Source organism: Hevea brasiliensis, chromosome 13, assembly GCF_030052815.1.
Source record: "Hevea brasiliensis isolate MT/VB/25A 57/8 chromosome 13, ASM3005281v1, whole genome shotgun sequence".
Taxonomy (NCBI): Eukaryota; Viridiplantae; Streptophyta; class Magnoliopsida; order Malpighiales; family Euphorbiaceae; genus Hevea; species Hevea brasiliensis.
In genome coordinates this window covers 82,388,957-82,403,967 of record NC_079505.1, presented here as the reverse complement: position 1 = coordinate 82,403,967, position 15,011 = coordinate 82,388,957, and the positions used below count along the sequence as shown (strand labels likewise).

General features: G+C 36.2%; 1 protein-coding gene across 2 annotated transcripts in view; it reads left to right on the top strand.

The window, feature by feature from the left end:
* LOC110657098 (serine/threonine-protein kinase ATM) overlaps positions 1-15,011 on the top strand; it is a 72,050-nt gene that overhangs the window by 53,435 nt on the left and 3,604 nt on the right. For both annotated transcript variants that reach the window (XM_058132512.1, XM_021814163.2), the window contains exons 59-71: positions 59-106; positions 191-274; positions 6,554-6,637; positions 7,003-7,083; positions 7,222-7,311; positions 7,391-7,453; positions 7,706-7,846; positions 7,949-8,005; positions 8,136-8,195; positions 8,392-8,486; positions 8,599-8,707; positions 9,243-9,332; positions 14,888-14,967. In XM_058132512.1, the coding sequence (XP_057988495.1) occupies positions 59-106; positions 191-274; positions 6,554-6,637; positions 7,003-7,083; positions 7,222-7,311; positions 7,391-7,453; positions 7,706-7,846; positions 7,949-8,005; positions 8,136-8,195; positions 8,392-8,486; positions 8,599-8,707; positions 9,243-9,332; positions 14,888-14,967 (1,082 nt within the window). The remainder of the gene's footprint in view (positions 1-58; positions 107-190; positions 275-6,553; positions 6,638-7,002; positions 7,084-7,221; positions 7,312-7,390; positions 7,454-7,705; positions 7,847-7,948; positions 8,006-8,135; positions 8,196-8,391; positions 8,487-8,598; positions 8,708-9,242; positions 9,333-14,887; positions 14,968-15,011) is intronic.

The window sequence follows — 15,011 nt, the reverse complement described above, 5'->3', positions numbered from 1 at the left end:
GAAGGAGAGACAAGAGAGATTTAATTTTAACAGTTTCATAAGCATGCTGGTTTTGCAGACATTGGAGTTGGAGGCACTTCTTAGGCGCCTAAAGAGTTCATCAAAGGTAAATTTCAATCTCATGTTCAACTGTTAGTCTCATTGAATTTGTTTTACTATTGTAATAGAACTTTACTTCTATTATTTTTAGGGGGACAAGACTGACTATTCAGTGAAAATACAAGAGTTACAGAAACAACTTACAATGGACAAGGAAGAGGCTGAAAAACTGCAGGTTACTACTCTGTTCTCCACATATTTAGGAACTGCTGTGTATAACATGAGACTATTTACATGGAACTACTCTGATACCATGTAGAGAAAGTGGATCGGGTCTAACTCCACTCAAAAGCTAGCTCAAGGGGAGGAGATTTACCCAAGTCTTATATATAGCACAAACACTTTATCCCAAACTAATGTGGAACAACACACCATCTCACGCCTAGGCATGAACAATTGGAGCGTGAAATTTATAGACAAACACATATATGAGTGGCCCAACATTGAAACATGGTAGACTTTGATACCATGATGAAAGAAACTTATATTTGAGGGAATTTTCTGTATATTTCTTAATGGTAAAAAATGATAGACAAAGCTCCTATTTATGTACAAAGAATCAGACCTAAATGGGAAACTAGAAAATACAATTAATGCCTAATAATCTGTATTCCTAAAATCAAGAGATACCAACACTTTTGTTGACCCATTCTGAAAAGATTTTATCGTCGCTAGAAGCGATAATGAGAGCACCATACTTGCTTGCATCATTAAACTTTGAAATTAGAGTCGAGATATTAGAATCATGGTTTTTTTTCCCTTTTTTTGTTAAAATGTACATGGATTTTCTGGTGAGTTATTTCATCGATAGTAGGGGCAAAGCTTCTTAGGGCCAAGGGTGGCCGTGGCCCTTGCAAAATTTTCAAATTTTTTTAATATATAGCAATATAAATATAACAACTGTAGAAAGAGATGATTCTCCTTAATATCAATTAATCTGTACATGGGTATATATATACAATTGATTCCTATAATTGTGTTCTACTACTAATTAGGAAGAAATCCTAAATAAGAATTCCTAAATAGGAATACAGAATACAGAATATACAGAGAAATAATATAATGATTGACTTTCCATAACACTCCCCCTCAAGTTGGAGCATAGATGTTAATCATGCCCAACTTGTTACAAATGTATTCAATCCTAGCTTCATTCAGAGCTTTTGTGAAAATATCTCCTAATTGCTCTCCAGTTTTGATATATCCTGTTGAGATGATCTGTTGTTGAATCTTTTCACGAATAAAGTGACAATCAATCTCAATATGTTTGGTCCGCTCATGAAATACCGGATTAGAAGCAATATGGAGAGCAGTTTGATTATCACACCATAATTTCGCAGGCAGGGGGGTCTTAAAACCTGTCTCATCTAGTAATTGAAGTATCCACATTACCTCACATACTGATTGTGCCATGGCTCTATATTCGGATTCAGCACTAGATCGAGAAACTACACTCTGCTTCTTGCTTCTCCAAGACACCAAATTTCCTCCAACAAAAACACAATATCCAGTAGTTGACCTCCTGTCAACCTTAGATCCAGCCCAGTCGGCATCTGAAAAACATTCAACATTCAAATGCCCATGATTACCATATAACAAACCTCTTCCTGGAGCTCCCTTTAGATAACACAAGATTTGTCCCAAGGCTTCCCAATGAGCAACAGTTGGGGAAGACATAAACTGACTTACCACACTAACGGCATAAGCAATGTCAGGATGAGTGACTGTAAGGTAGTTCAATTTTCCTACCAATCTCCTGTATCTCTCTGGATCTTCAAACAACTCACTATCCCCTGTTAACAGTTGTAAATTTGGAGTCATTGGTGCACTACAAGGCTTAGCACCTAATTTTCCTGTCTCTGTCAATAGATCGAGGACATATTTTCTTTGAGACAAGAAAATACCCTTCTTACTTCTCATAACTTCAATACCCAAGAAATACTTTAATAATCCCAAGTCTTTGGTCTGAAACTGGGTTTGGAGGAAGGTTTTAAGAGATGAAATACCTGCAGAGTCATTCCCAGTGATGATAATGTCATCCACATAGACTACCAGGAGAATTAAACCAGCCTCAGATTGCCTATAAAATACTGAGTGATCACACTTACTCTTTTGCATACCAAATTCCTGTACTGCTTCACTGAATCTCCCAAACCAGGCCCTAGGACTTTGTTTCAAGCCATAAAGAGACTTCCGAAGCCTACAAACTTTACCCAACTCCCCCTGAGCAACAAACCCAGGTAGTTGCTCCATATACACCTCCTCCTGAAGATTACCATGAAGGAAAGTATTCTTGATATCCAATTGGTGCAGGGACCAATCATATGTAGCTGCTAAAGAGATAAACAAGCGAACAGAAGTAAGTTTAGCTACAGGAGAAAATGTGTCAGAATAATCAACCCCATATGTCTGAGCATATCCTTTTGCTACAAGGCGTGCTTTTAACCTAGCCACAGAACCATCAGGATTTACTTTTACTGTAAATACCCATTTGCAACCAATGGCTTTCTTACCAGTGGGCAAAGGCAACAGTTCCCATGTACCATTAGCATCTAAAGTCTCAATTTCCTCTTTCATAGCAGCACACCAGCCAGGATGAGACAGTGCCTCACCAACAGTATTAGGAATAGGAACAGAGTCTAAAGAAGTAACAAAACACCGAGAACAAGAAGACAATTGATTATAAGAAACAAAAGAAGAGATAGGGTAAGTACATAAACGTTTACCTTTACGAAGAGCAATGGGTAAGTCTAGATCAGAATCATGATCAATATGAGGTACGGGATCTCCCAACGAAGTAGCTGGTGGAGGATCTGAGTCAGGAATCTCCAATCTCCTGGAATAAACATGAACAACGGGAGGTCGAGTAGGTCTAGAGACAGAAGAAACAGGCTGTGAGAGAGGACTAGACATTGGTTGGACAGTATATATTAAGAGATCATCCTCCTCCCCCTGACTCTCATACACAGATGATTGAGGAAAAAATGGAGTGGACTCAAAAAATGTGACATCTGCAGAAACAAGATAACGATTAAGAGTAGGAGAGAAACAGCGGTACCCTTTTTGGATCCGGGAGTACCCAAGGAAGACACATTTGAGAGACTTTGGATCCAATTTAGAAACCTGTGGACGAACATCACGCACAAAACAGGTACAACAAAAAATACGGGGTTCAACAGGGAACAAAGATTTTGTAGGGAACAAAGCAGTATAAGGAATATCCCCATTAAGGACAGAAGACGGCATACGATTGATCAAAAAACATGCTGTAGAAACTGCATCCGCCTAAAAGTGTTTAGGAACTTTCATCTGAAAAAGAAGAGCACGAGTTACCTCAAGAAGATGCCGATTTTTTCTTTCGGCCACGCCATTTTGGGATGGGGTATCCACACAGAAGGCGATGAAGAATGCCATTTTGTGTCATATAAGACTGAAATTGTCTTTGAAAAGTATTCTTTGGCATTGTCACTTCTTAATATGCGCATGAAGTATTAAATTGAGTTTTGATTTCATTACAAAAGGCACAAAAGATAGAAAACAATTGAGCGATTCTTCATTAAATATAACTAGGTAACACGAGTAATCATCAACAAAAGTAACAAAATAACGAAATCCAGTTTAGAAGTATGCAGAACAAGGACCCCAAACATCGAATGAACTAACTCAAAAGGGGATGAAGCCCGTTTATTGACTCTAAACACGAGAAGGCAAACGATGATGTTTTGCAACCGACACGACTCACATTCTAGTATCGATAAAGATCAAATCGAGGACACAACTTCTTCATGGTAGACAAAGAAGGATGGCCCAATCTACAATGAGCTTCAAGAGGTGTTAAGGTACTGGAGCAAACAAGCGATCATGTACATGATTTTCCAGAATATAGAGACTACCTGACTCACGTCCTCTACCAAAAATCTGCTTCGTCGTAAGATCCTGAAATAAACACTGGTCAGGAAAAAAGGAAACAAAACAATTTAAGGTACGAGTAAGTTTACAAACAGAAAGTAGATTAAAAGAGAAACTTGGTAGACACAAAACAGATGACAAAGAAATTGTGAAGTCGGATTCGCGATTCAGTAATCCATGACACAAGAAGTAGAACCATCGGCTAAAGTAATGAGAGGAAGTAAGATTAGATGAAAAGCGGATAGAAGACTAGAATTACTGTCATGTGATCTATCGCACTGAATCAATAACCCATTTGGATGAGGAAGACACAAGGCATGTAGTGGATTTACTCGACTCGTGATCGCGATGTGAGGAGGCTGGTAGGTTTTAGAGATGCACGATCATCGGGAAAACTGTGCAAAATCCTCTGCAGATACCAAAACAGTTTTCTCAAAGGAAGATACTGTAGAATCCTCTGCTGCCATATTTGCCATCTGTGATCGCTGATTTTTTCTCTGAAGTTGCGGAAAATTATATTTTGTATGGCCAGGCTCATGGCAATAATAACAAATGACTCCTCTTGAGTCCTGATTAGAACTAGCCTCTCCATTACGCTGATTATACATTTGCTGTAATTCCTCCTCTACTTCCTCTTCTATTACCCTGTTGTCCATTTGGATTACGGCTAATAAGAGCACTACTGGCAGGCTGTGACGATTGGGTACTCTCTGTACGAAGGACCCATGTGAACGTTTCATGCAAAGAGGAAATCTGAGAACTGGAGAGAATCTGAGATTTAGCAGTCTCATATTCTGAAGGAAGGCCTGCAAGAAAACTCATAACGAGTTGCTCCGTTGGGCTGCTGAACTTTCACATCAGAACTAAAAGGCAATAATACATTAAGTTCCTTATATACCCGTTTAAAATCCATAAAATAAGCCGTGAGAGACTTATTCTCTTTCTCAGCACGATAGAATGCCTTACAAACATCATAAATACGGGAGATATTCCCTTTACCAGAATACAGAAAATCTAAGTAATCCATCAATTCCTTAACAAATTCACAGTGATTAATTAAACTAATTACCTCACTGTGAATCGAAGTTCAAGTCGCAAAAACAACCGAGCATCCTCCCTTAGCCAAGTTTGTTGTGTATCATCAGTAGGTGGATCTTTAGTAAGGTGATCATCCTTATCAATGCTACGCAAATAGACCCTAACAGTCTTACTCCACTCCAGGTAATTCGAACCATTAAGTTTGTGTTCCGTGATCTTAGTCATCACCGGAATCACATCAGAAATAACATTCTTATTGTCTGCCATTTGTTGAGACAAAGAAAACTAACCGAAACGATAATCCAAAGTGTTTACAGCAGCAAAATAACCCAAAATCACAAATCAAGCAAATACCGAAATAGGATCTGAGAGTCAAACCTCAGAAGTCCTTTAATGGTGTACTGGATCAGGCAACAGCACACAGTGGTGGAATAAGGGGATTGAAGCGATGCTGGCGATGTTGATCGGAGTCGAAAAGGCCGGTCGGCAGCCAAGGTCTCTCCTGAGCTGGGTGGTGAGAACAAATAGTCACCCTAGATAGATGACCTGCTCTGATACCATGTAGAAAGAGATGATTCTCCTTAATATCAATTAATCTGTACATGGGTATATATATACAATTGATTCCTATAATTGTGTTCTACTAATTAGGAAGAAATCCTAAATAAGAATTCCTAAATAGGAATACAGAATACATAATATACAGAGAAATAATATAATGATTGACTTTCCATAACAACAACTATAAAAATTGTTTTAAAAATGTATTCATTGCGGCCCCCCCCCCCCCCCTCCCCAAGAAAAAAAAAAGATATTTTATTGCGTACTTTTTTAATGAAAAGTAAGATAAATTAATCTTATTTATGTGTCATAAAATTATGGGTGTGCTTATTAACATTTCAAATTTCTTATATGCATTCTATTTAATTGATGAAATGGCAATGTTATCCATATTCTAATATAGGTTATTAAGAAAGAAAGTTTAGGTAATTTAATCAAACAAAAAGAATAGAGTGGAATGTGTTTAAGAAATTTGAGAGTGAATAATGACATTAAAATTATAAAGCAATATTGTTGTTACTAAATTGTTGTATATTTAAATCCTATTTATTTTTAATTAATTTTTGACTTATCATTTGTAAATATTTGAAAAAATAAAAAAAAGATATTTTAAACTTGAAAGTTAATTGCACTTAATTAAATTTGTGTACTCATCTTCTATTTGAACTTATTTAATTTTATTGGACAAAATTATTTTATTTGAAAATTTATTTTTAAATAATAATAATAGTAATTCTAATAACAAGATATAATAGTTATTATGATCATCCATGACTTTTAGCTTGGCCCCCAAAAAATGTAATTCAATCTCCACCACTACTGATAGATTTACTTTTATGTGTTACTGTCATATTCAACTTCTGTTTAACATTTTACTAAAGCATATAATGCATTATATATAATATATTCAAGTCAGATTTCTTAATCTCATTCTTCAACCTCTCAGGTTGACAGGGACAATTTTCTCAACCTTGCTTTGGAGGGATACAAGCATTGTCTGGTCATAGGTGACAAATATGATGTACGGGTGGTACGTAATTATTCCATTTCTTAGTTCAACTAAAGAAACATCAAATGTTGTGCATTAGTACTTAAGAGCAGTGACCTGGGCACTTGAGAGTGGATTATCTAATGAAAATAATAGTCATTATGAATTACAAGTCCTTTATGCCAGTTCTAAATAGTAACAATTCTTATAAATGTAAATATTATTTGCTCCTAGCTAGAATTGTCTTATTTCATTTCCATTCTTAAAATTAACTATAAGAATCATGTTAGTAAGGGAACTTGTACACTGGATATTACTTGTACATCTCCTTCCTCATCAGACAAGATATGCTGGTATCATTCACGGGATCATAATACCCTTTGACAATCAAATTTATATGTTTTCAGGTGTTTCGACTTGTTTCCCTTTGGTTCAGTCTCTCCTCTAAACAAAATGTCATCAATAACATGATTAACACTATTAATGAGGTAACACTGAATACTAGCTCCAGTTTTTGTTTGTTATCTTTGAATCCCATTTTTTTTTTAAAAATTGTCTTAACATTTCTATGTGTTTTCTTTTATTTTGGACCATAGTCTTTGATCCCTTTTCAAATATGTTTGTAGGTTCAGTCATATAAATTTGTCCCATTAGTTTATCAGATTGCTTCAAGAATGGGGAGCTCAAAGGATGGTGGGGGACCTCACAATTTTCAGGTTTTCAATGGTGTTGTTCTTTGAACTTTTCTCCTCTGCTATTAAAGTTGAGTCTTAATCTGTACTTGGGATTGTGCAGTTTGCTTTGGTTTCCCTTGTGAAGAAAATGGCTGTGGATCATCCTTACCATACAATTTTTCAGGTATGTAAGTTTGAATTTCTGACTGTCCTACTTTTGCAAGAATAAATTTTTCAGCATAAATTTTCCTTCTGTTTTAACTAAAGGATTTTGAAGTTGCTGTTGTATAAACTTGCAACTGTCAAATGAAATTGACTCCAGAAAACTGAAATCTTTTCATTATCATAGCAGAACATGTGGTGAATGAACTTGGTTTTTTTCTGAATGAATTCAAATTCTTTGCACATTTTACCTTTCTATGTCTTTTGTTACCAGCTTCTAGCTCTTGCAAATGGTGATCGAATCAAGGACAAACAGCGGAGTAGAAACTCATTTGTGGTTGATATGGATAAAATACTTTCAGCAAGAACTCTTCTGGATGAATTAACATCATACCATGGTCCTGTTATTGAACAAGTACTTTCAACACTGATCTCTTCATTTGGCACTTTTTCAAAAGTTTGTTCTAACATCAAGTTTCTTTCATGAACACGTGGTCTGCATTTGTTATCCATGTAGATGAAACAAATGGTTGAGATCTATATCAAGCTTGCAGAGCTTGAAACGCAGAGAGAGGTTTGTTTAGTCCTTCCATCAATGTTTTCGGATCCCTTACAAACTTTAATGTCATCAGAAGGGATAAAAGAAAGAAGGTGGAGGGAGAAAAGCTAATGTCAAACAACCACTTAAACTACATGTCTTGCAGGATACCAACAAACGGGTGGCACTACCACGAGAAATCCGCAGTGTTCGACAGCTAGAACTTGTACGTGCATCACCATGGAACCATTATCTGATTTGTGTGCCTTTCTTGAAAGTTAAACTTGTTCTGGGAAACATGATATAAATATTAAGAAGCTGCATTTGTTTCTTATTCTTGGCTGGATTAAGAACATAAATACTATAAATATTTCTCATCAGTGTTGCATTATCATCTTCCCTGATTTTTGTGTTGCCTTCAGGTACCTGTAGTGACAGCTAGTTTTCCAGTTGATCGTAATTGCAAATATCATGATGGTTCCTTCCCATACTTCAAAGGCTTAGCAGATTCGGTTATGTACATCTTCATACTTTTGAAAGCGCCTTCATACTGCCTTACTATTATATATTTCTACTAGAGCAGGGCATATATTTCTTGCTATTTTTAATATATGTTAATGAATATGCAGGATAATGAATGGAATTAATGCCCCAAAAGTGGTTGAATGCCTTGGTTCTGATGGTAGAAAATATCGACAGCTAGCAAAATCTGGAAATGATGACCTTAGACAAGATGCTGTAAGAATCCGAAAGTATCCTTTTTTTCTATTTCCATCTTTGCATATGTTGTGAGGGTTTCAGGAAAGCTAACCTACCTGGGAACCATTGAGGTCTGATTACCTTGTCTCAACCATCATTCCAAGTTTCAAATTCCTGATAAAGTTTATTGTTAACATAATGCTTACTTCGGATGTACTGTATGTATATTCATAAATTCCACACAAGGCAACCAAACTCATTGGAAATTATGGTCTTACAGAGGGCAGTAAGGAGCAATGATCGGTGCAGTCATCCAAACTAATGTTGAGATTAATGTGTTTATCAAGTTGAACTAGATCATTCATAATTGGAATGGATGTTAATAGTTTGATGAGGATCTTGCATTTTCCTACTAGAATAAGGATTATGTTTAGAGTTTTAGAGCAAGGAGATTTTCTTATTTCTTCCCTAGTTGAGGTGCTCAAGCGTCAAAATATGGCACTTCTTCTAGGACTATATAAGCTTGTATTACATGTCATTTGTATTGTTAATGGGTCTCATGAATATCTTGCAGGTTATGGAACAATTTTTTGGTCTGGTTAACACCTTTTTACAGAATAATAGAGATACATGGAAGAGAAGATTAGGAGTGCGTACGTACAAGGTATCTTTCTATATAATGTCGATGTAATGTTTGTTATCATTGAGAAAGAATGGGTGCTTGTCATGTACCTCTTAAGTCACATTCACTTTTTTTTATTATTTTATTTTAAAAATTTCCTTTCATTTCTTTTTTTTGTGCGACGTATGGATGGCTAAGAACCTCATAGTCCATCTACATTAGTCCTCTACATGAATTGTGCTGTTTTGCTGCAGTAATATTTATGTTATATCTCTTTACTTTTTGTTCATTATGTTATTGTCATGATTTGTCCAACAACAGAGGTGATGCACCTCGACTTCTTTGTTACCTGTAGAGATATATGATGGTATCATTTGTTGGTGTTGGGAAGGATTCTTGAAGAAAAGAGTTTTTTTATTTCAGTATATATTTGCCTTGTACACTCTTCCTATTTATATACAATAGTCCTGAATACAAAAGAAGTCTAGATATTCTAGGAAACTAGATATTCTAGGAAAATAATAAAAGAGGAAGATAACTACAAGAAGAAAAGAAGAAATACAATACAATATAATCCTTTCAATTTGGGGATTTACAATCTAGTAGGATTCTAACACTCCCCTTCAAGTTGGTTCATGTATATTACACATGCTCAACTAGCAAACTAAAGTATGAAATATCTTCTTGTTTAAATCTTTAGTAAACACATCGGCCACTTGCTCTTTGGAAATCACATAAGAGATACTTAGAGACCCATTAACTATTTTTTCCTTTATAAAGTGTCAATCAATCTCTATATGTTTGGTCCGATCATGTTCAACTGGTTTATGAACTAGGCTGATAGCAATTTTGTTGTCGCAAAATAAGAACAAATTGTTTGTTTCTAATAATTGCATTTCCTTCATCAATTTTCACAGCCACGATAGCTCACATATACCCTGTGTCATGGCTCTATATTCTGCCTCTGCACTAGATCTTGCTGTTACATTTTGCTTTTTCCTTCTCTAATTGACTAAATTGCCACCAACAAAGGTGCAATAATCTTATTTCGATCTCCTATCATCGAGAGATCCAGCCCAATCTGCATCTGTAAAGGCTTTTATCTAGAGATGGTCATGCTTTGAAAAAAGAAGTCCCTTTTCCAGGTGCAGATTTTAAATACCTCAAAATATGAAAGACAGCTTCAATGTGAAGTTTTCGAGGATCATGCATACACTGGCTCACCAGGTTTATAACACTGGCTATGTCAAGTCTAGTATGAGAGAGATAAATCAATCTCCCAACTAACCTTTGATATCTTCCTATGTCAATTGCCTCCCCAATTCCAGCTTGTACCTTGTGATTAGCTTCAATAGGAGATTCTGCCGATTTACAGCCCAACATGTCTGTCTCATCTAAGAGGTCTAATATGTACTTCCTTTGAGAAATAAAAGTTCCTCTGTCTGATCTGGCAACTTAAGTACCTTAATCTACCATGTCTTTAATCTCAAATTCTTGAGCCAATCGCCCTTTTGGATGAGCAATCCCTTCCTTGTCATCTTTTGTCACCACTATATTATCAACATAAAAAATGAGCGGTGTGATCTTACCTCTACGGTATTTCATGAATAGGGTATGATCGGCATTGCTTTGATAGAACCCAAAGGAAATTATGGCCTTACTAAATCTATCAAACTATGCTCTTGGTGACTGCTTCAAGCCATATAGTGCCTTTTTCAATCTACAGGCTTTGCTTTTGGTCTTTTCACCCTCAAACCTTAGAGGGATCTCTATATATACTTCTTCCAAATCTCCATGCAAAAAAGCATTCTTCACATCAAACTACTGTAGGTCCCTTTTACGGTTTGCTGCACACGATAGCAAAATCCTGATTGTATTCATTTTAGCAACAGGTGCAAAAATCTCTTGATAATCCACCCTATATGTCTAAATAAATCCTTTTGCCATTAACTTGGCCTTATATCTTTTAATGGAACCATCTGCTTTATGCTTTATAGTAAACACCCATTTGCATCCAACTAGTTTCCTCAGAGGAAGAGTAACAAGATCCCATGTCTCATTTTTTCCCAAAGCCTTCATCTCTTTTACCATAGTTGCCTTCCAATTTGAATCAAGGTGTGCTTCCTTCCAACCCTGTGGAATAGAAACAGAAGAAATAGACAAAACAAAAGCTCTATAGGAAGGAGATAAAGAATCATAGGAAACAAACCTAGATATAGGATGTTTAGTGCAATTCTTAACTTCTCTTCTAAAAGCAATGGGTATATCAAGGTCATCAATAGAAGTATTAGGAGTATCAGAAGAAGGAGTCTCACCACATAATTCTTTAGGCTCAGAATGTTCAGGAGCTGAATCCAGAGGTCTGATTGATCAGTTATATCATGCTCAATGGTTGTATTTGTCTTATTCCGACGATTGTAGGTTCTTAAATCCAATCTATTCAATCTCCATATGGTTTGAGGTTGGGGTTGAGGAACTAATGATTATGGTTGGTCCTTATCCTCAGTGTCCTTATCCTTAATGCTATGATTAGGTTCAAAAAATGTCTCCTCCTGGAAAGGTAAAATAGATGCCTCTTCCTTATTATGCTTTCCCTGAAGGGGTGGCTAGAAATAAGGTTCATATTCCCTAAAGGTAGCATCTATACTTACAAAATATTTCCTAAAGAGAGGATGATGATACTTGTAACCCTTTTGAGTGCTAAATATCCCACAAGCACACATTTTTGGGCCCTGGGTTCTAGTTTCCCAACATTTGACCCATGAATAAACCAAATACATCCAAAAACCTTTGGAGGAATAGTATATGAATTCTTATCCTTACGAACTTCTAGAGAATTCTTAAAGTTTAGTGTGTGAAGGGGCATTCGATTAATAAGATATGCTACAGTAAGAACAGCATCCCCCCAATATGATGTGGGAAGGTTCATTGTAAACATGAGTGATCGAGCCACTTCAAGTAAATGCTTATTTTTCCTTTCAGATACTCCATTTTGTGCACTTATATTCACACAACTAGTTTGATGTAGGATTTCATAAGACTCTAAATAAGACTGAAAGACTTTATTTATACACTCTGTTCCATTGTCAATTCTTAAAATTTTGGCCTATGCTTTAAACCGAGTGCAAATCATTTTATCAAATTGCTGAAAACAAGAAAAAACTTCATGTTTAGATCTCATCAGATAAACTCAAGTCAATCTAGTGCAACAATCAATAAAAGTGACAAACCATCTATAACCAAATAAAGAGTTTGTTTGAGCAAGACTCCATATATCATAATGAATAGTCATAAAAGGAATCAAAACTTTATTATTTATTAAAGATAAGAATTCCTTGTATGTTTGACAAGTTCACAGGCATCACAAACTAACACTGATTTGCATTGTCTAAACAAAATGGGACAATCTTTTTAAGGTTGAGAAAGAAAGATGTCCTAATATCGTATGTCATTGAATGATCTCCTTATTAGCTCTTATTGAATTTCCTACCAAAGTTTTGGGGTTTTAGAAACCGTTACTGTCATTTAGCAAATACAAGCCATCTTGTAATCTACCACTGTCAATCATTCTTCTTGTTTTCAGTTCCTGAAACACACAACGGGTAGGAAAAATTTTAATTTTGTAATTAAAGGCTTTAGTAATGAAGCTAACAGATAAGAGATTAATAGGAAAACTGGGCACATGCAAAAATGAAGCAAGATTAATAGTAGGAGTGCATTCAACAGAACATGTTCGAAATATATTGGCTAAGGATCCATTCGCTATGCGGACATTTTTCTTTTCCTGAACATGAGGAATAGATTGTAAATTTATTTGAAGAACCTGTCGTATGTTTGTTTGCTCCAGAATCTATAACTCAGGGAAATTTTTCAAGATTACCAAGAAAAACATTACTTGATTAAACAAAGTCAGAAGAGGCAACTGTGACATTTTGAGATTTCAGCTGTGACAGCAAACGCCTTAGGGACTGTACTTCTTCATTGGAGAGGATTCTAGTGGTTGCAGTAGGAGCATTGTTTTCAGAAAAATTCACCGTCTCAAAAACATTTGCTTTTATTCTTGTTGAGCTCATTTGTTTACCTCCACGCCCTTTGCATTGGCGACCATGTAGCTTTCGACAATGTTCTTTTGTATGCCGGAATTTTCCACAGTAATCACAATGTAAATGATCCTTATATGATGGACCATTAAGAGGGACATGTGACTGTTCTCGGGAGGACACAGCTACTAACCCTGCCTTGTCAGTAGGTAAGGAGTGGATCATGACATTTCTCCTATTTTTCTCCTGCTGTACATATGAATAAGTTTGTCTTAGGAAAGGCATGGGATCCTTACCAAACACTTGGACTCGAATTTGATCATACTCTATATTTAACCCAGCAAGCAAGTCATAGATCCGTTTTTTCTCAATCAATTTTTGGAATTTAACAGCATCAGCAATGCAGGTGGCTTGAAAGTCTTGGTAATAGTCTAGTTCCTGCCACAAACCACTCAGTTTAGCAAAGTACAGAGCAATGGTCATCTCTCCTTGTTTCATACTATGAACTTTGTTTCGAAGCTTGTAGATCTATGCTTCATTGCCCATCTGAGAATAAGTTTGGGAGACTGCATTTCAAATAGCTGATGCATTGTTCAACAGCAAATATCCAAGGGCTATCTGAGGTTGCAACTCTCTAGGGACACCATTGGAAACAGAGGCAAACGGAAAAAATCACAAGAGGAAGCTCCACGCGCTGGCGCATGGGAAACATCCGGAAAATTGTATGCACGCACGGCGCAACTCTCCAGGGAGACCGTTGGAAACAGAGGCAAACGGAAAAAATCACCAGAGGAAGCTCCATGCCCTGGCGCGTGGGAAACAGCTGGAAAATTGTATGCACGCACGGCACCGGGCAGCGGCGTTCTGTCCGGGAAAGGACCATTTGGCGGTTGTTCTCTTCGGGGAAAGGACCGATTGGTGGCTGTAATTCCTTCGTGTGCAAGCGGTGTAAAGCAACGCTTCCTTGAAACGTTGCCTAGAAGCTTACCTAGCCCTAAACCCTAACACTATTAGTAATGGAAACATGCCAAAGAAAGGTGGCGGTGCTCTAATACCAAGTTGAGAAGGATTATTGGAGAAAAGAGTTTTTTTATTTCAGTATATATTTGCCTTATACACTCTTTCTATTTATATACAACAGTCTTGAATACAAAAGAAGTCTAGATATTCTATGAAACTAGATATTCTAGGAAACTAATAAAAGAGGAAGATAACTACAAGAATAAAAGAAGAAATACAATAAAATATAATCCCTTTAATTTAGGGATTTACAATCTAGTAGGATTCCATCAGTTGGATGAATATAATTATTCTTTAGGCTTTTTGATATTTCACTTTGATTATCTTGTGGCTTGTAGCTGATGACTCATAATATTAGCAATTAATTGTTATTGATTCTCTCTTTTATTAATAGTGTGATAATTAATTATGTCATAATATTAGCAATTAGTTGTTATTGATTCTCTCTTGTATTAAGCATTAATAGTGTGATAATTAATTACATCAATTATCAAGTTAGTTCTTGGCAATTGTATAAGTACATTGTTAATGAAATAGGTAATTCCTTTTACTCCAAGTGCTGGCGTTCTTGAATGGGTTAATGGCACTCTTCCTCTTGGGGAATATCTTATAGCAAGGTTAGTTAATTCATATTGGTTTAAGCTTACAGCCTGGTGTTACA